Source organism: Scyliorhinus torazame, chromosome 2, assembly GCF_047496885.1.
Source record: "Scyliorhinus torazame isolate Kashiwa2021f chromosome 2, sScyTor2.1, whole genome shotgun sequence".
Taxonomy (NCBI): Eukaryota; Metazoa; Chordata; class Chondrichthyes; order Carcharhiniformes; family Scyliorhinidae; genus Scyliorhinus; species Scyliorhinus torazame.
The window spans coordinates 110,423,167-110,445,861 of NC_092708.1; the positions used below are offsets into that span (position 1 = coordinate 110,423,167).

General features: G+C 51.7%; 1 protein-coding gene across 6 annotated transcripts in view; it reads right to left on the reverse strand.

The window, feature by feature from the left end:
• LOC140390388 (myosin light chain kinase, smooth muscle-like) overlaps nucleotides 1-22,695 on the reverse strand; it is a 612,875-nt gene that overhangs the window by 72,928 nt on the left and 517,252 nt on the right. For all 6 annotated transcript variants that reach the window (XM_072475553.1, XM_072475527.1, XM_072475536.1 and 3 more), the window contains one exon: nucleotides 253-470. In XM_072475553.1, the coding sequence (XP_072331654.1) occupies nucleotides 253-470 (218 nt within the window). The remainder of the gene's footprint in view (nucleotides 1-252; nucleotides 471-22,695) is intronic.

Here is a 22,695-nt window from a genome sequence, read left to right on the forward strand (position 1 = left end):
GCAACATGGCATTTTCTTTATAGTGGGCTGAACTAACAGTTGCTGCAAATTAAATGCATTGTCTTAAATGTGTTATTGTTAGTCACTTTGACTAACAAGCTTGAGGAAAAGTCTTTTAGTCACAAGCCCAAGGTAACAGACCTGATATCTCTCAGGCCTGCATTGTTCGGTGGGATCATTCACACACTGAATCACTTGGCATTATGGAATATGAGAAAGTTATCAAATCTGGTATTCTAGTGGAATAATTACCTAATCTTCGCGCAAGACCAAAATCAATAAGTTTTATCCTTGCTCCTGTTTTGTTGACACACATGATGTTTTCTGGCTTTAGGTCCAGATGTACAATTTCCTGCTTGTGGATGAATTGCACGCCTTCATTAATTTGTAGCATGTATTTGATGCATTCCCTTTCGGTCAATTCGAAATCCTCATCAATTATTCTCTCAAACAGCTCTCCTCCTGAAACTCTGTGAGACAAAAATATATATTGTCTAAATAATTGAAGAAATAATGGGGAGAAGCACAGCAGGTTAACACATTGAATGTGCATCTATTGATTGGGAGGATGTGAGTTCGTCAAACATTCTTGTGGGGGATTTGGGTCCATTGACTTCAATGGAGCAAATAAGCTGGTGGGGTGTAAAACGAATATCTGACCTGAACATCTGTCTTGTTCCTGCTGGATTGTTTTGGTTACAGTTAGCACTTATCTGTGTACAGGGGATCTCCACAGAGCAACCTTGGTGTGGCATGATTTACCGTGCAAAAAAAAAAAAAGAGTCCTGTATTGGGACTTCATGGGAGGTGGTGGTAAGGATGGCTTGTGCTGGGCTGGAGTGGCTGCCTCTTTGTCCTCAAGTGCTTCCTAGAAACAGCAGGTGAGGGCGCAGCCCCAGCTCTTCCCAGTATTCCTATCTTTGCTGGAATTACTAAGACTAGCCCTTAATCCTGTTTTCCCTATTGTGGATAAAATTGCTCAATCCTTTGTTTTACCAAATGTGTGTTCAAAGGTCACATGACTTTGGCACGCCACAGTACATAAAAGGCAACAGTGCACACATGCATTTTCCAAACATCCCTCTTGCATGATCCCCCTTGAATGAAAAGAAAAAAAAACAGATTTATGTGCACTAAGATCTGCAGTTACACGTTACCCATATCTATGGTCTATAAAGAAAGTCATCATACATGAGCAGAAAACTTTTCTTTCTCATGTTTTCTGGGATGTCATCAGTCATGAGCAGCTCTTTAGCTTGTTTAGCTTGATGCCCATTCCAATCGCTGCACTGACTGATATGCTCCTGATTCTCATTGTTTATGTTTGTCCCTTCGAGCCTCCTTCAGATGACCCATTTTCTTGGTGGCTTGCATGGATATGTTCAGCATCACTCTTATAATTTCTTTCGGGGTAATGACTCTAGTTCCTTTGTACAAGATACTATTGTGGTGATCCACTGTAATGGGAGATGTAAGGTAGGACCTGCACCACAGGCTCACCGGTAGCTCCTGCCGGCTGGCTCCGCCCACAGAGAACTGTATAAATATGCATGACCTCCAGTGCCCTGCCATTTCGCCAGCTGCAGCAGGAGGCCACGCATCTGACTGTAATAAAGCCACAGTTGTACCCAACTTTAGTCTTTGTGCAATTGATCGTGCATCAATTTATTACAGTCAGATTTTCCACAGAATGGATATTCGAATTAAGCCCGATCGCCTGTAGCTGGATCCGCACTCGCCCGATGCCAGGAAAGACTTTACTCACTGGCTAGCATGTTTCGAGTCTTACATCAATGCGGCGGACCCCGCGCCAACGGAGGCTCAGAAGATAAACGTCCTGTACTCCAGACTGAGCTCCAGCGTGTTCCCGTTGATCCAAGACGCCACGACTTACACAAAAGCAATGGAACTCCTCAAAGAACACTATGCGCAGAAGGTGAACACGCTCTTCGCCAGGCATGTACTTGCCATCCGCTCGTAACTACCTGGTGAGTCCATCGAAGACTTCTGGCGGGCCCTAATTCCACTCGGCGGGACTGTGACTGTCAGGCCGTCACGGCCGCCGAACACGCGGATCTCCTCATGCGCGATTCCTTCGTGACGGGGATTGTGTCGGACCGCATCCGAGAACGATTGCTGGAAGGGGCCACGCTCGAATTGGCGGAGACGAAAACCTTGGCGCTCTCCATGACGGTCGAATCCCGTAACGTACAATCGTACCTCTCCCGCCGCGCTGCCCACCCTTCTACCCCTTCCTACCCCTCCTGGACACCGCCGGCGACCTCCTCAGCCGGGGCCCTGCCTTCACAATACGCCTGCGCCGCACGCTGATCCGCGCACCCCGGGGGTCCCCGCTGCTACTTCTGCGGTCAGCAGAAGCACCCCCGCCAACACTGCCTGGCCCGCACTGCAGTTTGTAAAGCCTGCAGTAAAAAGGGCCACTTCGCGGCTGTGTGCCAGGCCCGCACAGTCGCTGCGATCGAGCCTGCTATCACCCCCTCCTCCACGCCAGACGCACAATGGGAACCGCCATCTTGTCCCGACCCCGCAATGTGCGCATCATGGGCGCTGCCATCTTGTCCCGACCCCGTACTGTGTGCACCATGGGTGCCGCCATCTTGTTCCCCACAGGGTCCCTGGACATCCCGACATCGGAACCGCACACGCTCGCGACCCGAAGCATCCGATGGCTACCCGCAGCTTGCTTCGATGACGCTGGACCAATCTCGCCCGCACATCCTGGCCACCGCGCCGACGACGGTTAAAATCAACAGCCGCGCGACCTTGTGCATGCTGCACTCCGGCAGCACCGAAAGCTTCGTTCACCCAGATACGGTAAGGCGCTGCTTACTTGTGGTCCACCCTGCCAATCAAAGGATCTCCCTAGCCTCCGGATCCTACTCCGTCCTGATCCGAGGCTTTTGTACAGTCACCCTCACGGTCCAGGTGTAGAATTTAATAACTTCCGCCTCTATGTCCTTCCTAATCTCTGCGCTGTACTCCTGTTGGGCCTGGACTTCCAGTGCAACCTCCAGAGCCTCACCCTCAAATTCGGCAGGCCCTTACCCCACCTTACCGTTTGCGGCCTCACGACCCTCAAGGTCGATCCCCCCTCCCTTTTTGCCAATCTAACTGCGGATTGCAAGCCCGTTGCCACTCGGAGCAGACGGTACAGCACCCAGGACAAGACCTTCATCCGGTCCGAAGTCCAGTGGCTGCTTAAGGAGGGTATTATCGAGGCCAGCAACAGCCCCTGGAGAGCCCAAGTGGTAGTGGTTAAAACTGGGGAGAAACACAGGATGGTCGTGGACTACAGCCAGACCATCAATCGGTACATGCAGCTCGACGCGTACCCCCTCCTACGCATATCTGATATGGTCAATCAGATTGCGCAGTACCGGGTCTTCTCAACAATTGACCTGAAATCCGCCTACCACCAGCTCCCCAACCGGAAGTCGGACCGGCCATACACTGCCTTCGAGGCGGACGGTCGCCTCTACCACTTCCTTAGGGTCCCTTTCGGTGTCACAAATGGGGTCTCGGTCTTCCGAAGAGAGATGGACCGAATGGTCGACCAGTACAGTTTGCGGGCCACCTTTCCATACTTAGATAATGTCACCATCTGCGGCCATGACCAGCAGGACCACGATGCCAACCTCGATAAATTCCTCCGCACTGCCACTCTTCTCAACCTGACCTAACAACAAAGAGAAGTGTGTGTTCATGGCTAACGACCCGGTTAGCCATTCTCGGCTATACAGTAGTCCAAAACGGACTTCTCGGACCCGACCCCGACCGCCTGCGCCCCCTCATGAAACTTCCCCTCCCCCACTGCCCAAAGGCCCTCAAAGGCTCCCTGGGGTTATTTTCCTACTACGCTCAGTGGGTCCCAAACTATGCGGACAAGACACCGCCACTCATCCAGTCCACCCAATTCCCCCTTGCGGCTGAGGCACAACATGCTTTCGCCCGCATCAGAGCAGACATTGCCAAGGCCGGGATGCGCGCAGTGGACGAGCCACTGCCTTTCCAAGTAGAAAGCGGCGCTTCAGACGTCGCCCTTGCTGCCACTCTAAACCAGGCAGGCAGACCGGTGGCATTCTTTTCCCGCACCCTTCATGCCTCTGAAATTCGACACTCATCCGTCGAAAAGGAGTCCCAAGCTATCGTTGAAGCTGTGCGGCATTGGAGGCATTACCTGGCCGGTAAGAGATTCACTCTCCTTACGGACCAACGTTCGGTAGCCTTCATGTTCAATAACGCACAGCGGGGCAAGATCAAAAATTATAAAATCTTGCGGTGGAGAATCGAGCTCTCCACCTATAATTACGAGATCTTGTATCGCCCCGGTAAACTCAACGAGCCCCCAGACGCCCTCTCCCGAGGTACATGTGCCAGCGCACAAGTGGACCAACTCCGGGCCCTACACGACAGCCTTTGTCACCCAGGGTTCACTCGATTGTACCATCTGGTCAAAGCTCGTAATCTGCTCTACTCTGTCGAGGAAGTAAGGACAGTCACCAGGGAGTGCCAGGTCTGTGCGGAGTGCAAGCCGCACTTCTACCGGCCAGACCGTGTGCACCTGGTGAAGGCTTCCCGCTCCTTTGAACGCCTCAGCATGGATTTCAAAGGGTCCCTCCCCTCCACCGACCGTAACACATACATTCTCAGTGTGGTCGACGAGTACTCCAGATTCCCCTTCGCCATCCCGTGCCCCGATATGACGTCTGCCACCGCATTCAAGGCCCTCAGCACCATCTTCGCCCTGTTCGGCTTCCCCGCCTACATCCACAGTGACAGGGGATCCTCATTCATGAGCGATGAGCTGCGTCAGTTCCTGCTCAGCAGGGGTATAGCCTCCAGCTGGATGACCAGCTATAACCCCCGGGGAAATGGGCAAGTAGAACGGGAGAACGCGACGGTTTGGAGGGCCGTAGGGGTCCAGGAACCTCCCAGCCTCTCGCTAGCAGGAGGTTCTCCCTGACGCTCTACACTCCATCTAGTCACTATTGTGCACCGCTACTAATAATACACCCCATTTATGTGTTTTTACCTTCCCAGGGAAGTCCACATCCGGGGTGTCGCTCACAACTTCGCTCGCTGCTCCAGGACCGGTCCTTCTCCGTAGGCACGTCTGACTCCACAAGGCGGACCCCTTGGTGGACAGGGTTCACCTGCTCCATGCGAACCCTCAATATGCCTACGTTGAGTTCCTCGACGGCCACCAAGATACGGTCTCACTCAGGGACCTGGCCCCGTCAGGTTCCACCCCAACACACACCCCCACCAATGTGCCCCCCACCCCCCCCCCCCACCCCACCTCCCACCGCGCCGCCAATATTGACCCCACCAGACCACACCCCCCTCCCCTTTTCTGCACAAGAGGAAGAAGAGGACTTCTGCACGCTCCCGGAGTTCCCCGATGACTGGCCAGCATCAGCACTGCCATCACTGCCACCTCCTCCATCGCCAGCACCGACTTCGCTGCCACCGTTACGCCGCTCCCAACGAAGCACCGGACCGACTGAACCTTTGATGGACTCCGGACCGTCAACATGGACTTTTCTTTCCCTACCACTGTACATAATTGCACGAATTGTATATTGTTTCACGTCACCCCCGCTGGACTCATTTTTAACAGGGGGTGAATGTGGTGATCCACTGTAATTGGAGATGTAAGGTAGGACCTGCACTACAGGTTCGCCGGTAGCTCCTGCCGGCTGGCTCCATCCAGGGAGAACTGTATAAATATGCATGACCTCCAGTGCCCTGCCTTTTTGCCAGCTGCAGCAGGAGGCCACGCATCTGACTAATAAAGCCACAGTTGTACCCAACTTTAGTCTTTGTGCAATTGATCACGCATCAACTATCTTGGGCAATCATTTCACCTCTGTATGCCCAATACTCGCTTAAAGCAACATATGTATCCTTGGCGGTTTCCAGCCATCCTTTCATCATCACTTCCTGTGGCATTTTAAGAGTTGCATCTTGTTGCATAGATGCGAGTCTGTCAGATTCAATGTCTCTGCTGTGCTGATGATTTCCAGAGCATGTCATGCTGTTGCTTCTTGTCGAATCTGGAAAATTTCACACTCTGCACTTGCATAATCAACTTCCTTCAAAGGCAATGCAGCTCTTGATAGCATGTCAATGATGTAAATCTGCTTCCCCTGCTTGTACCTCACTTCCAAATGAAAAACCTGCCAACAAAGTAACATCCTTTGCAGGTACTTCAGAGCAGATAGACGTAGTTTGGGAAAGATGCTTTGAAGTGGCTTGTGGAAAGACTCCACCATCATTTTCTCTCTCACAAACACGTACTGATTAAATTGCTCTCAGGAAAAGACAATATCCAGCTCTTTCTCAATCTGTGCGTAGCATTGTTCAGTTTATGTTAACGCTCTGGATGCAAACCAAAGGGTTGCTGCATGAATGTTGCTCCAAGTGCAGTTTCGCTAGCATCACACTACAGAGTGAGTGTTGTTCTCATTTTGGGGCGCGATTAATTGGCTGCGACCCGCCAGAATCAGAGCAGGATGCGGCCGTTGGATCCCGGGAGAGGCCGCCCCCAGGATTCCTGATGGTTAAGTCCACAATGGGTGGGACCCAGTCTCGAATAGTTAGGTGAGTTTAGAAACCCACTTAGCTGTACTGACATCAGATCGAACGGCCGCCCGGCATCTATTGGCCTCGCCGAGGAGACCCCAGCCTGATGCTGTTCAGCCCTAGTCCCCACAAACAGGGACCAGGCGGAATGGCAGTTTGGAAGGTCTCCTAGGTGATCGGAGGCCCTCAAGTGGATGGCCTCTGAACAGAGTGGCACCCTGACACTGCTGGTGCCACCCAGGCATGTTGGCACTGCCAGTCTGGCACCCTGGCAGTGCCATTTGCAAAGAGCCGGTAATGATGTATACAACATGTTAATGTTCAAGAGAAGGTTTCTCGTATTCAAACTGAAATTTATCAGTTAAGTAATTGTTCATAATTTGGTTGCTCAGAAAAAATCAATCACGAGAGTTTCAAGGTGGAGGAAAATCTCAGCAGGTCTGGCAGCATCTGTAGGGAGAGAAAAGAGCTAACGTTTCGAGTCCAATGACTCTTTGTCTACTTTATCTACTAATATCCACTACAAGCCCACTGACTCCCACAGCTATCTGGACTACAGCTCTTCGCACCCTACACCCTGTAAGGACTCCATCCCTTTCTCTCAACTTCTTCGCCTCTGTCGCATTTGTTCCGATGATGCCACTTTCCAAAATGGTGCTTCGGCAATGTGTTCCTTCCTCCTCAACCGTGATTTCCCACCTACAGTTGTTGATAGGGCCCTCAACAGTGTGCGGTCTATCTCCCACGCCACTACCCTCACCCCCTCCCCTCCCTTCCAGAACAAAGAGAGAGTCCCCCTCGTCCTCGCATTTCATCCCACCAGCCTCCGTATGCAAAGCATAATCCTCCGCCATTTTCGCCAACTTCAGCGTGATGCCACCACCAAACACATAAGAACATAAGAACTCGGAGCAGGAGTAGGCCATCTGGCCCCTCGAGCCTGCTCCACCATTCAATGAGATCATGGCTGATCTTTTGTGGACTCAGCTCCACTTTCCGGCCCGAAAACCACAACCATTAATCCCTTTATTCTTCAAAAAACTATCTATCTTTATCTTAAAAACATTTAATGAAGAAGCCTCAACTGCTTCACTGGGCAAGGAATTCCATAGATTCACAACCCTTTGGGTGAAGAAATTCCTCCTAAATCAGTCCTAAATCTACGTCCCCTTATTTTGAGGCTATGCCCCCTAGTTCTGCTTTCACCCACCAGTGGAAACAACCTGCCCGCATCTATCCTATCTATTTCCATCCAGATGCCTCGCTATTTCTTCCTTGATGATAGATTCCAGCACCTTCCCTACTACCGAAGTTAAGCTAACTGGCGTATAATTACCCACTTTCTGCCTACCTCCTTTTTTAAACAGTGATGTCACGTTTGCTAATTTCCAATCCGCCGGGACCACCCCAGAGTCTAGTGAATTTTGGTAAATTATCACTATTGCATTTGCAATTTCCCTAGTCATCTCTTTTAGCACTCTGGGATGCATTTCATCAGGGGCAGGAGACCTGTCTACCTTTAGCCCCATTAGCTTGCCCATCACTACTTCCTGAGTGATAGCAATCATCTCAAGGTCCTCAGCTGTCATAGCCTCATTTCCATCAGTCACTGGCATGTTATCTGTGTCTTCCACTGTGAAGACCGACCCAAAAAACCTGTTCAGTTCCTCAGCCATTTCCGCATCACCCATTATTAAATCTCCCTTCTCATCCTCTAAAGGACCAATATTTACCTTAGCCACTCTTTTTTGATTTATATATTTGTAGAAACTTTTACTGTCTGTTTTTATATTCTGAGCAAGTTTACTCTCAAAATCTATCTTACACTTCTGGTTGCGGCAGGGATGAGCTAGCCGCACGTTTCGGCAGCTCCAGCTCCGACGGAACTTCGGGCTCTTTTAAGAGCCCCAACGGGGACTTTGACGGCGGAAAAAACCGGTGCGAGGCGCGAGGGAAGGGAGTCCCCCCCGAACGACGGAGAGAAAAACCGGTGGCGGCGGCTGCAGCCCGAAGAATCTGCAACCAGAAGGTCAGAGGGAGTGGAACAAAATGGCGGCGGAGAAACCACAGGTGACATGGGGGCCTGAGCAGGACGAGGTGGTGAGACGGTGCGTGGACCTGTTGAAGAAGGAGGTAATGACCTCGTTGTTACAGGCAATTGAGGGGCTTAAGGAGACTTTAAAGACCCAGGAGACTGAACTTCGCGTGGTGGAGCAGAAGGTGTCAGGTATTGAGGACGAGGTCCTGGGCCTGGCGGTCAAGACTCAGACGCACGAGGCACTTCATAAAAAGTGTGCGGACAGGATTGAGGCCCTTGAAAATGGAGCGCGAAGGAAGAACCTTAGGATACTAGGTCTCCCGGAGGGTGTGGAAGGAGTGGACTGTGGAGCGTACGCAAGTAAGATGCTGAGCTCACTGATGGGTGCTGAGGCTCCTGCGGGCCCCATGGAGGTGGAGTGGGCAAATCGGATCCCGGCGAGAAGACCAAAAGCGGGAGAACCACCGAGGGCGATAATCGTGCGATTCTACCGCCTTAAGGACAGAGAAAAGGTCCTGAGATGGGCTAAAAAGGTGCGGAGTAGCAGATGGGAGAATGCGGTGGTAAGGATCTACCAGGATTGGAGTGCGGAGGTGGCGAGAAGGAGGGCGAGCTTCAACCGAGCCAAAGAGGTTTTGCACAAAAGGAAGGTGAAGTTTGGGATGCTGCAGCCGGCAAGACTATGGGTCACGCATCAGGAGAGACACTATTATTTCGAGACGGCGGAGGAAGCATGGTCCTTCATCAATGAAGAGAAACTGGAGGAGAGGGCGAGGGGAGAGGGAGCTGCGCCATAAGAGGCGGGTCAGGTAAAGGGATGTTTCCGCGCCAGAAAGAATAAGACGGGAAAACAGGCGCAAGGCGGATGGGAGTTCCCTCACACCGGGGGGGGTGCCGAGGAGCGAGCAGGAGTAGCCGGGGTTCAGTTGAAGTCAGCTGACTTACGGAAGTGAAATAGGGGGAGCAATCAAGCTAGATAGGGATCTAGCGGGGGGGGGGGGGGGGGGGACAACTGGGTTGCTGCTGCGGAAATCCAAAAGGAAATGGCTAAAGAGACGGTGGTTGGGGGCGGAATGCGACGCTGGGGGAGCGCGGAGGCGGGATATGGGACTGGCCTAGAGAAGGTAATGGCTAGCCAACACGGGGAGGGGGGCAGGTAGCCCCCCAGTGAGGCTGATCACGTGGAACGTGAGAGGCCTGAATGGACCGATAAAAAGGGCCCGAGCGCTCGCGCATTTGAAAGGACTAAGGGCAGACGTGGTTATGCTCCAAGAGACGCATTTAAAGGTGGCGGACCAAGTTAGGCTAAGGAAAGGATGGGTGGGACAGGTGTTCCACTCAGGACTGGACGCAAAGAACAGAGGGGTGGCCATTTTGGTGGGGAAACGGGTAGCATTTGAAGCAAAGAACATCGTAGCAGATAGTGGAGGTAGATATGTAATGGTGAGTGGTAGGCTGGAGGGAATGGAGGTCGTGTTGGTTAATGTGTATGCCCCAAATTGGGACGATGCGGGGTTCATGAGACGGATGCTGGGGCGTATTCCGGACCTGGAGGCAGGAAATTTGATTTTAGGAGGGGACTTCAATACGGTGCTGGACCCGGGGCTAGATAGATCCAGCTCAAGGACTGGAAGAAGGCCGGCAGCGGCCAAGGTAATTAAGGGGTTTATGGACCAAATGGGGGGAGTGGATCCATGGCGATTTCTTAGACCCAGGGCTAGGGAGTATTCCTACTTCTCCCACGTCCATAAAGTGTACTCCCGGATAGATTTTTTTGTTTCAGGAAGGTCGTTGATCTCTAGGGTGGAAGAAGCTGAATACTCAGCCATAGCGGTTTCGGATCATGCCCCACATTGGGTGGACCTGGAAGTAGGAGGGGACAGGGAGCAGAGAACACTCTGGCGATTAGATGTGGGACTGATGGCGGTTGAGGGAGTGTGTGCAAGAGTGAGGGGGTGTATCGAGAGATACCTGGAGGTCAATGACGACGGCGATATCCCTGTGGGAGTGGTCTGGGAAGCACTAAAAGCGGTGGTCAGAGGAGAGCTGATTTCTATTGGGGCCCACAAAAGGAAAACAGAGGCCAAGGAACGGGATAGATTACTGGGGGAGATTTTAAGGGTGGACAGGGAATTTGCAGAGACCCCGGAGGAGGAGCTGTACAGGGAGAGGAGACGACTCCAGACCGAGTTTGACCTTCTGACCACCAGAAAGGCGGAGGTACTGTGGAGGAAGGCACAGGGGAGGAGGTATGAATATGGGGAAAAGGCTAGTCGCCTGTTGGCGCACCAACTGCGAAAGAGGGCAGCAGCGAGGGAGATAGGAGGAATTAGGGATGAAAGGGGAGACACTGTGCGAAGGGCAGGAAAGATAAATGAGGTGTTTAAGACCTTTTATGAAGAACTGTATAGGTCTCAACCCCCAGAGGGAGAGGAGGGGATGCGGCAGTTCCTGGACCAGTTGAGGTTCCCGAAAGTGGAGGAGCAGGCGGTGGCAGGCCTGGGGGCGCCGATTGAGGTGGATGAGGTTATTAAGGGACTGGGAAGCATGCAAGCAGGGAAGGCCCCGGGGCCGGATGGGTTCCCGGTGGAATTCTACAGAAAATATGTGGACTTGTTGGCCCCGTTGTTGGCGAGGACGTTCAATGAGGCCAGGGAAGGGGGGACACTACCCCCGACAATGTCGGAGGCGACGATATCGCTAATTTTGAAGAGGGGCAAAGATCCGATGCAGTGTGGGTCCTATAGACCTATTTCACTATTGAACGTGGACGCCAAACTGCTAGCAAAGGTGCTGGCATCGAGGATAGAGGACTGTGTTCGTAAAAGGGAGACAATTGAATGTTAACGTGCGACGGCTATTAGGGGTGATAAAGATGCCCTCAGTGGAGGGGGAGGCAGAGATAGTGGCGGCAATGGACGCAGAGAAGGCATTTGATAGGGTGGAGTGGGAGTATTTATGGGAAGTGTTAAGGAGGTTTGTGTTTGGGAACGGATTTATTCGCTGGGTTAGACTACTTTATGGGGCACCAACGGCAAGCGTAGTTACAGGTCGACATAGATCGGAGTATTTCCGATTATATAGGGGAACAAGACAGGGATGCCCGCTGTTGTTTGCGCTGGCAATTGAACCTCTGGCCATGGCGCTGAGAGACTCCAGGAAATGGAGAGGGGTGACTAGAGGGGGAGAAGAACACCGAGTCTCGTTATACGCGGATGACCTATTGCTATACGTGTCGGACCCAGCGGGGGGGATGATAGAGGTTATGCGAATCTTGAGGCGGTTCGGGGAATTTTCGGGGTATAGGTTAAACATGGGGAAGAGTGAATTATATGTGATACATCCAGGGGACCAGAGTAGAGAGATAGAAGGCTTACCGCTAAGGAAAGTGGAAAGAAACTTCCGATACTTGGGGATTCAGATCGCTAGGAGCTGGGGAACCTTGCACAGACTTAATCTGACACGGCTGGTAGAACAAATGGAGGAGGACTTTAAGAGGTGGGACATGCAGCCTTTATCGCTGGCGGGCAGGGTGCAAGCAATTAAGATGATGGTCCTCCCGAGGTTCTTATTTGTATTTCAATGTCTCCCTATTTTAATCACCAGGACCTTTTTTAATAAAATAGATAGGAGCATTACGAACTTTGTGTGGGCAGGGAAAGTTCCGAGAGTAAGGAGGGGGTTCCTTCAGCGCAGTAGGGACAGAGGAGGACTGGCACTACCGAACTTGGGGGATTATTATTGGGCCGCCAATGTGGCAATGATACGTAGATGGATGATGGAGGGTGAGAGAGCGGCGTGGAAAAGGCTGGAGAGAAGGTCCTGTAAAGGGACGAGTCTAGAGGCGCTGGTGACGGCGCCGCTACCGTTCTCACCGAAAAAGTACACCACGAACCCGGTGGTGGCGGCAACACTGAACATATGGGGACAGTGGAGGCGACAGAGAGGGGTGCGGGGAGCCCTGGTGGGGTCCCCTATCAGGAACAACCATAGGTTCGTCCCAGGAAGAATGGATGGAGGATTTCAGAGCTGGTACCAGTTGGGAATTAGGAAGGTGGGAGATTTATTCATAGATGGGACTTTTGCGAGCTTGGGAGCACTGGAGGAAAAGTATAAGTTACCCCGGGGGAATTTCTTGAGATATATGCAGGTGAGGGCGTTTACTAGACAACAGGTGAGGGAATTTCCGCGGTTCCCGACACAGGGGATACCGGACAGGGTGCTTTCAGGGGTGTGGGTCGGAGAGGGCAAGGTGTCAGAGATTTATAGAGAGATGAGGGAAGAGGGGGAGGAGTCGGTGGGCGAACTAAAAAGAAAGTGGGAAGAAGAATTAGGGGAGGAGATAGAGGAGGGTATGTGGGCTGATGCCCTAAGCAGGGTAAATTCCTCTTCCTCATGCGCCAGGCTTAGCCTGATTCAATTTAAGGTGCTACATAGAGCACACATAACGGGGGCAAGATTGAGCAGGTTCTTTGGAGTGGAGGACAAATGTGGGAGGTGTGGCGGGAGCCCGGCAAACCACGCACATATGTTTTGGGCGTGCCCGGCACTGGAAGGGTATTGGAAGGGAGTGACGGGAGTGATTTCGCAGGTGGTGAAGGCCCGGGTCAAACCAGGCTGGGGGTTAGCTCTATTTGGAGTTGCGGAAGAGCCAGGAGTGCAGGAGGCGAAAGAGGCCGACGGTGTGGCCTTTGCGTCCCTAGTAGCCCGGCGTAGGATCCTACTCATGTGGAAGGAGGCGAAACCCCCCGGACTGGAGGCCTGGGTAAACGATATGGCGGGGTTCATTAAACTGGAGCAGATAAAGTTTGCCCTGAGAGGATCGGCTCAAGGGTTCACCAGGCGGTGGCAGCCATTTCTCGACTACCTAGGGGAACGTTAGAGGGAAGACAGATGACCAGCAGCAGCAACCCAGGGGGAGGGGGGGGGGGGGGAGGGGGGGGAGGAGGCCTAGTTGAGTATAGGTCAATAGAGTACAAAGTTTTGTTACTTGTATATTATTATTATTATTATTATTGTTAAAAAGTTTAAAAATTTCTGTTTTGTTATTGTTATCATTTCGCTTGTTTTGTAAGCGGGAAAAATGTTGCTCAGGGAAATTTTTTTTAAATAAAATATATATTTTTTAAAAAATCTATCTTACTCTTCTTTATAGCTTTTTAGTAGCTTTCTGTTGCCCCCTAAAGATTTCCCAGTCCTCTAGTCTCCCACTAATCTTTGCCACCTTGTATGCATTTTCCTTCAATTTGATACTCTCCCTTATTTCCTTAGATATCCACGGTTGGTTTTCCCTCTTTCTACCGTCCTTCCTTTTTGTTGGTATAAACCTTTGCTGAGCACTGTGAAAAATCGCTTGGAAGGTTCTCCACTGTTCCTCAACTGTTTCACCATAAAGTTTTTGCTCCCAGTCTACCTTAGCTAGCTCTTCTCCCATCCCATTGTAATCTCCTTTGTTTAAGCACAAAACACTAGTGTTTGATTTTACCTTCTCACCCTCCATCTGTATTTTAAATTCCACCATATTGTGGTCGCTCCTTCCGAGAGGATCCCTAACTATGAGATCATTAATCAATCCTGTCTCATTACACAGGATCAGATCTAGGACTGCTTGTTCCCTCGTAAGTTCCATTACATACTGTTCTAGGAAACTATCGTGGATAGATTCTATAAACTCCTCCTCAAGGCTGCCTTGACCGACCTGCTTAAACCAATCGACATGTAGATTAAAACCCCCATGATAACTGCTGTACCATTTCGACATGCATCAGTTATTTCTTTATTTATTGTCTGCCCCATCATAATGTTACTATTTGGTGGCCTGTAGACTACTCCTATCAGTGACTTTTTCGCCTTACTATTCCTGATTTCCACCCAAATGGATTCAACCTTATTCTCCATAGCACCGATGTCATCCCTAACTATTGCCCGGATGTCATCCTTAAATAACAGAGCTACACCACCTCCTTTACCATCCACTCTGTCCTCCCGAATAGTTTGATACTCTTGGATATTTAGCTCCCAGTCGTGACCATCCTTTAACCATGTTTCAGTAATGGTCACTAAACCATAGTCATTCACGATGATTTGCGCCATCAACTCATTTACCTTTTCCGAATAGTATGAGCATTCGGGTAAAGTCCACTTATGTTGGCTTTTATACCTCTGTTTTGAATCTTAACAGCTTGATCAGTAACCTCTCCTAAGTTATTTTTCCTCTTAACGAAGGGCAGTATGGTGGCATAGTGGTTAGCACAATTGCTTCACAGCTCCAGAGTCCAAGGTTCGATTCCCGGCTTGGGTCACTGTCTGTGCGGAGTCTGCACATCCTCCCCGTGTGTGCGTGGGTTTCCTCCGGGTGCTCCGGTTTCCTCCCACAGTCCAAAGATGTGCAGGTTAGGTGGATTGGCCATGATAAATTGCCCTTAGTGTCCAAAATTGCCCTTAGTGTTGGGTGGGGTTACTGGGTTATGGGGATAGGGTGTGGGCTTGGGTAGGGTGCTCTTTCCAAGAGCCGGTGCCGACTCGATGCGCCGAATGGCCTCCTTCTGTACTGTAAATTCTATGATGATTCTTAATGTTTCTCCTAATTGTCCTTGTCATTGAACCCAGATCTTCATGTAACAACCTGCCGCGTCGCTTTCCATTTATGTTTTTACTTCCCGTTTTATTTCTTTTAGTATTACTGAGCCTATTCACTGAGCTCCCCTCAGTCACTGTACCTTGTACTGTCACCCTTTTTGATTTTTGACTATAGCTTCTCTGCCTTGCACTTTCCCCCTTACTGCCTTTTGTTTCTGCCCTTGTTTTACTACCTTCCAACTTCCTGCATTGGTTCCCATCCCCCTGCCATATTAGTTTAAACACTGCCCAGCAGCTCTCGCAAATAGCCCCCCGAGGACATCAGTTCTAGTCCTGCCCACGTGTAACCTGTCCAGTTTGTACAGGTCCCACCTCCCCCAGAACCGCTCCCAATGCCCCAGGAATCTGAAACCCTCCCCCTGACACCATCCTTTCAGCTACTCTGGTCTAATATCCACTACATCTTCCCTTCACTCCCTCTTTCAGCATTCCGCAGAGACCGTCCCCGCCGAGATAATCTAGTCCACTTTTCCACCATACCCAGTACCTCTCCCATCACCCATGGCACCTTCCCATGCAATCGCAGAAGGTGTAACACCTGCCCCTTTACCTCTTCCATGCTTAACATCCCAGTCCCAAAACACTCATTCAGGTTAAGCAGCATTTCACTTGCACCCCTTCCAATCTGGTCTATTGCATTGGCTGCTCCCAATGTGGTCTCCTCGATATCGGAGAGACCTAACGCAGACTGGGTGATCGCTTTGCTGAGCACCTTCGGTCTGTGCGCATTCAGGACCCCGACCTTCCCGTTGCTTGCCATTTTAACAAAAGACCCTGCTCCCATGCCCACATGTCTGTCCTTGGCCTGCTGCAATGTTCCAGTGAAGCTCAACGTAAACTGGAGGAACAACATCTCATCTTCCAGTTAGGCCTTCCGGTCTCAACATCGAATTCAACAACTTCAGATGATTAGCTCTACCCCACCTAGACCCGTTTGTTTTTATCCCATTTCATTTCAATGGTCTCTTACCATTTCTTTCTTTCTTGGCTTTCTTAATATATATTTAACCCCTCCCAATCTTATCCACCTTTCCTTACCCTTTCTCCCCTTTGCTTCCCCCTTCCCCTCACCCACATCTCCATCTGTCACAGTTTAGCCTCTGATGTTAGTTCAGCTTTGCCAAAGAGTCATTGGACTCGAAACGTTAGCTCTTTTCTCTCCCTACAGATGCTGCCAGACCTGTTGAGATTTTCCAGCATTTTCTCTTTTGTTTCAGATTCCAGCATCTGCAGTAATTTGCTTTTATTCAAGGTGGAGGTCTGGTTGTATCATATTAAGGGAAGCCCTCTAAGCCTGTACTGGTCATGATACCACCCTTGGCCAAAATCCTCAGCACTTCCTTGTGCCGTATCTCTCTATACCCATCCTATCCATGTATTTGACGAGATGCCTTTTGAACGCCGTTAAAGTGTCTGCTTCCACAACCTCCCCTGCAACACATTCCAGACACTCACCACCTTCTGTGTAAAAAACCTGCCTCACACATCTCCTCTAAACTTTGCCCCATAGACCATAAACCTTTGGCCCCTGGTGACTGGCCCCTCCACCCTGGGAAAGAGTGCCTGCCCACCCACTCTATCCATGCCCCTCATAATCTTGTAGACCTCTATCAGGTCACCCCTCAACTTCCGTCGTTCGAATGAAAACAGTCCGAGTCTATTCAGCCTCTCCACATAGCTAATACCCCCCCAGACCAGGTGACATCCTGGCAAACCTCCTCTGCACCCTCTCCAAAGCCTCCACATCCTTCTGGCAGTGTGGAAGTACTTTCTCTATCATAAATATCTCTTCTGTTTCTGAAAAAACAGCAATTTGTCCCTCTTGTCTTATGGAGAGCTGACATTTTAGTTCTCCTTTCTCTCTCAATTATGCAATATTATAAAATCGTAGCAGTTCGCTATCAGCAGTTTAATGAAGCCTCAAGCTGAATTTGACATAGACATTGGGCCGGCACAGATGAAAAAAACTACAATCAAAGGTATTAGGTTAGATTATTTATCACGTTTAATAACTGTAAGTAAATGTTGCTTTGTCCATTCTACAGGATTCTTCATTTAAGGAATGGTAATTTAACCGCAGCCCAGCATGTGAAGTTTATGTGTCGTGAGGATTTCTTATTCTTTCATTGGGTGTGAATATCGCTCTTGCCCATCCCTAATTGCCCATGAGAAGATAGTGGTGAGTCTCATTCTTAAATCTCTGCCGTCTGTATGATGCAGATAAACCCAAAGTGCTGTTAGGGAAGGCGTTCCATGATTTTGAGCCAGTGGTGGCACATGACTTGGAGGTGTTAGTATTTCCATGCATCTGCTGTTCTTGCCCTTCCAGGTGGGAGAGTTCATGGGTATGGAAGGTGCTGTCGAAGGTGAGTGACTGTAGATTGTTAGCTGCTTACACTGGGGAATGGAACAAATTGGTTGGCAATCGCAGCTAGTTCTATGTCAAGCATTCTTATATTAGATATGGCCCAGCTCAGATACAATGCAGAATCAATCTTCCATTACTCTGGCAGCGTATGTACAGCGTATGTAAATACCATCCCGAGAAGATCATTCCACTTTGAAACTATGTGACTTCACCTCGCAGCAGAGCTGCCAAGTTAGTTCCAAAATTGGGTCATATAATAGATTTATTCCGTTCCACACTAGACGGGGAGTAGCCAAACATATTTTGCTCATGACCCTGAGGATTGTCATAAAACATTCATCCTTGCGTCAAAGTTAATTTTGAGCTTAACTCCCAATGATGAAAAGTATTACTTTGTACTCTGCTGCCCTGACATTTCATGAAAGCTGTTTTGCTTTCAACTCATTTTTCGAGGCTTGTTTTGGACTCACCGTTGCTGGGAAATTTTGTTCACTCTGTGTCAACAGAAATTTCCCTCCTGGGAATAAATCCTGTGGCAGGGCCAGCAGGTAAACACTTTGGGCGGGATTCTCCGACCCCGCGCTCTACGCGGCCCCCCCACGATTCCTCGGCCCGGATGGCCCGAGCGGCCATTAAAAAAAAACGTGTCCCGCCGGTGCCGTTCTAACATGCCCTGAGCCGGTGGGACCTCGGCGTTGAAGGGTCCAGGGGTGGCCTGTGGGGGGGAGGGGGGTCCGACCCCGGGGGGGGGGGCCTCTGATGTGGCCTGGCCCGCGATCGGGACCCAATGATCAGCGGGCCGGCCTCTCTGTCTCTCGGCCTCCTTTCTTCCGCGCCAGCTCCTGTACTCCTGCGCCATGTTAGGTCGGGGCCGGCGTGGACAAGGGAAACACTGCGCATGTGCGGAAATCACGCCGATGGGACTGCTGTAGGGGCCAGAATTGCTGATCTTGGGGCCGGGTTGACTCCGTCGAGAAACGCGATAGCGTTTCCGACGGTGTCAACGCTTAGCCTCAGGATCGGAGAATCCCGCCCGTTATATCTTCTTGCCCCAAACTTATTAATTATCCAACCGGGTGTTTTGTGCCGTATTCCGTGTTGGGTGGGCCTGGTCGCGCATAGTCTGCCATCCTATCCAGGTGCTAGATTGAAAAGGTGTCCAACAATAGACTTGGGGCGCGATTCTTCGACCCCCCACCGGGTCGGAGAATTGCCGGGGGCCAGCGTGAATCCCGCCCCGCCGTGTCGCGAATTCTCTGCCACCGGAGATTCGGCGGGGGCGGGAATCGTGGCGCGCCGTAATCGCCCGGCGATTCTCCGGTCCGCGATGGGCTGAAGTCCCGCCGCTGTCAACCCACGTCAGCCGACGTGGATTGAACCACCTTTGGGACGGCGGGACACGGCGGCTCGGGCGGGCTCCGGGGTCCTGGGGGGGGGGGGCGCGGGGCGATCTGGCCCCGGGGGGTGCCCCGACGGTGGCCTGGCCCGCGATCGGGGCCCACCGATCCGCGGGCGGGCCTGTGCCGTGGGGGCACTCTTTTCCTTCCGCCTTCGCCATGGTCTCCACCATGGCGGAGGTGGAAGAGGCCCTCTCACTGTGCATGCGCGGGGATGCCGTGAGCGGCTGCTAACGCTCCCGCGCATGTGCCGCCTGGCAAAGTCAGTTTCGCGCCAGCTGGCGGGGCACCAACGGCCTTTCCCGCCAGCTGACGGGCCGGAAATCAGTCCGGCGCAGGCCTAGCCCCTCAAGGTGAGGGCTCGGCCCCTCAAGATGCGGAGAATTCCGCACCTTTGGGGCGGTGCGATGCCGGACTGATTCGCGCTGTTTTGGCGCTGGTCGGCGGACATCGCGCCGATATCGAAGAATCCCGCCCCTGGTATTGGAGAAAGAAGATAGCATTCTTGTAAACAAAGTTGAATCTCCAGAGCACTCTGATAAAATGAAGTTGGACTTCCTGAGAGAGAAGATGGATTTCCAGGAACATTCTGAGGCTGGAAGATGGACCTTCTCCAGGTGACCGAATCTGGAGGGTCTACTACAGATGTTTCCCCCCACCCACTTTGTTCCAGGGTCCCAGGTTGCTGGCGGCCTCCATTCTGAACTCTGAATGCAGCCTCAAGCATTGTTCAGATGAGTCCCGGCGTTTGCAAAGCATGTTGTTCCAGACGTGTTTTACACCTGTGCGTTTTCCCACTCGTATCGAAGGGCATTTGGCGAGGGTGGAAGATTCTTGGTGGGCCTTCATCTGCATCCCATTAGCTGAATAAAAATCAGTTTAACACCAGCCTCCAGCAGGTTTCATGATCCGCCATGGTGGGCACCAGCAGAAGATTCACACTGGAAAGTCACACTGGAGTGAAACAGATTTTTTCACTCCCACCAAATTCTTCCCTTCTGCCTGCCATTGAACCCACCAGTAAGGCCGTGGGAGAATTCTGCCCAATAACTCTCAGGACGTAATTCTCCGGCCTTGTTGCACTCTTGCTCAAACAAAATGAGGCTGGTGATTGGCGGGAGAGGCAGAAAGCGAGAACCGCGCCAGGCGCCAAATAGTTTGTGATGCAACCGGCCCGCCCCCGTAGGCGAAATCGGGATCTTGCCGTAGCGTGGCGAGAGATCAATTATCACCACTTAAGTCCTATTTCCATACCTCCGCAGGGTTGGGCCACCATAGGAGGGTGGGAGGGAGGCGCTGGGGGGGGGGGCAACCGTGCGGCACCACCATGCCAACCCCTGGATTGTGTGTACCATTCCGGGGACAACCGTTATCCCTGTCCGTCTGCCCCATAACCCCAACGACTGCCGAACCTCTGGCTGTGTGGCTGAAGGCTATTACTAATAGGGAATTGGCAATCGTGGTTAAGGGAGCACTTCACACAATCCAAGTGGATTCCCGTGTGTGGGCAGGCCATGTAGCATTTGGGAGTCTTTGCCTAGCATCCCAATCAAACCGTGATGCCTGGACACTGTGCCTGAACACTGCGGGAGGCAACACCACACACACAGCAACCAGCATTCAGACACCCAGGGATGGGATCAATGGGGGATTGGAGGATCCCGAGGTTGGAGCAACCCACCTTTTTGTTCGTCTAACACCCTCTCCTTTATATATAATGAATACTATGGCAGGGATTTTAGACTCAGAACATGCCCTAGTGTTGCTGCTGGTAGCCCGGGTGACCAGACGCCGGAGAAGGCGGCAGCAGCAATGTCTGCAGATGCTCGAAGCGGCCCATGTGCCGGACCCCTCCCCAGACCCTAAGGACCTGGCCACCCATCAGGATAGGGAGGGACTCAGAGGGAGATTCCTGCGACAGCCCAGGGTGTACAGGCGTCGCTAGTCGTTTGAACATATGGCGGATAGAGCGGAGACTGTGCGGCACCTGTGCAATGTCTTCGCGGACTTGGCACCACATGCAGAAGGAGGACACCCACTTCCGGTGGCCGTCAAGGTCACCACAGCCCTGAACGTTTATGCCTCAGGATCATTCCAGGGCTGGAGCGGCGACCTGTGTGGCATCTCACAGGCCACAGCTCACAGTTGCATCCGACAGATCATGGATGCCCTGTATACCCGGGCAGAAAACTGCATCATCTACGACATGGACCAGGCCTAGCAGGATGCCCGGGCAGCAGGTTTCTCCGCCTTCCTCGGGATGTCCCAGGTCCAGGGGGTAATAAATGCCACGCATGTTGCTCTGCACTCACCGGGCCATCTAGGAGTGCCCTACGTTAACAGAAAGGGGTTCCACTTGCTCAACATACAGCTCGTGTGTGACCATCACATGAAGATCATGCACGTGTGTGCACGCTTCCTGGGGAGTGTCCATGACAGCTGCATCCTGGGGCATTGAGTTATCCCCGGCCTCTTCAAGCACCACCCTAGGATGGGCGCTGGCTCTTGGGGGATAAGGGATATCCACTGAGGATCCGGCTAATGATGCCAGAATGGGGGCTGGAGAGCAAGGCAGAGACCCGATACAACGAGGTCCATATGGCCACCCATGCTGTGATTGAGGTGTGCGTCAGACTCCTCAAGATTCAGTTCCGATGCCTCAATGCTCCAATGCTGCCCTGCAGGACACCGCACGGAGGTGCCCATTGTGTTGTGGTCTACTGTGCCCTTTACAAACTCGCACAGCAGAGGGGGCGACGAGCTGGAAGATGGTGATGAGGAACATGTCGCCACCTCCGAGTAGGAGGAGGATGAGGATGATGACATGGCGCCGGACCAACAGAGGCTGGAGAACAAGGCCAGGGTGGAACCGGAGGACCAGCTGGAGGCTGCAGGACAGGCGGCAGCGGCAAGGGTTCAGCAAGCTCGGAGGCCCTGATACTTGCCCGATTCACTTTGGTAAGCCAGGGAGGCTCTGATATTCGCCCGATTCACTTAGGACATGGCCTGGTCCATCATCGCTGCCTTACCCACCCACCATCCCCATCTCCCATCCTCCCAGAGTATGTGTTACATCACTCCAGGGTGCTGCACCATCAGTGGGTCACTGACGAGGACAAGGGGGGTGATGATAACCCGCAGAGAACTGAGTGCCAGTGCTCCTCGATCTATGCCATTGTCTGACTCCTGCCTGTCTGCTGAGTGCCCACTCACACCCATCACTGGCACGCAGTGTGCTGGGGAGGCACGCTGATTCTTGCAATGGCAGGACTGACATTTAGGGAGAGATTGAATCGGCTAGGATTGCTGGAGTTCAGAAGAATGAGGGGGATCTCACAGAAACCCATAAAATTCGAACAGGACTAGACAGGTTAGATGCAGGAAAGATGTACCTGATGGTGAGGGTGTTCAGAACCACGATTCGCAATCTGAGGAAATGGGGTAGACCATTAAGGACTGAGTTGAGGAGACACTTCTTCACCCAGAAAAGTGTGAACCTATGGAATTTGCTACCACAGGAGCTAGTGGAGGTCAAAACATTATTTATGTTTTCAAGAAGCAGTTGGACATAACTCTTGGGGCAAAACAGATCAAAGGATACAGGAGGTGGTGGTGGGGGAGGTGATGGTGAGGCAGGAATAGGCTAT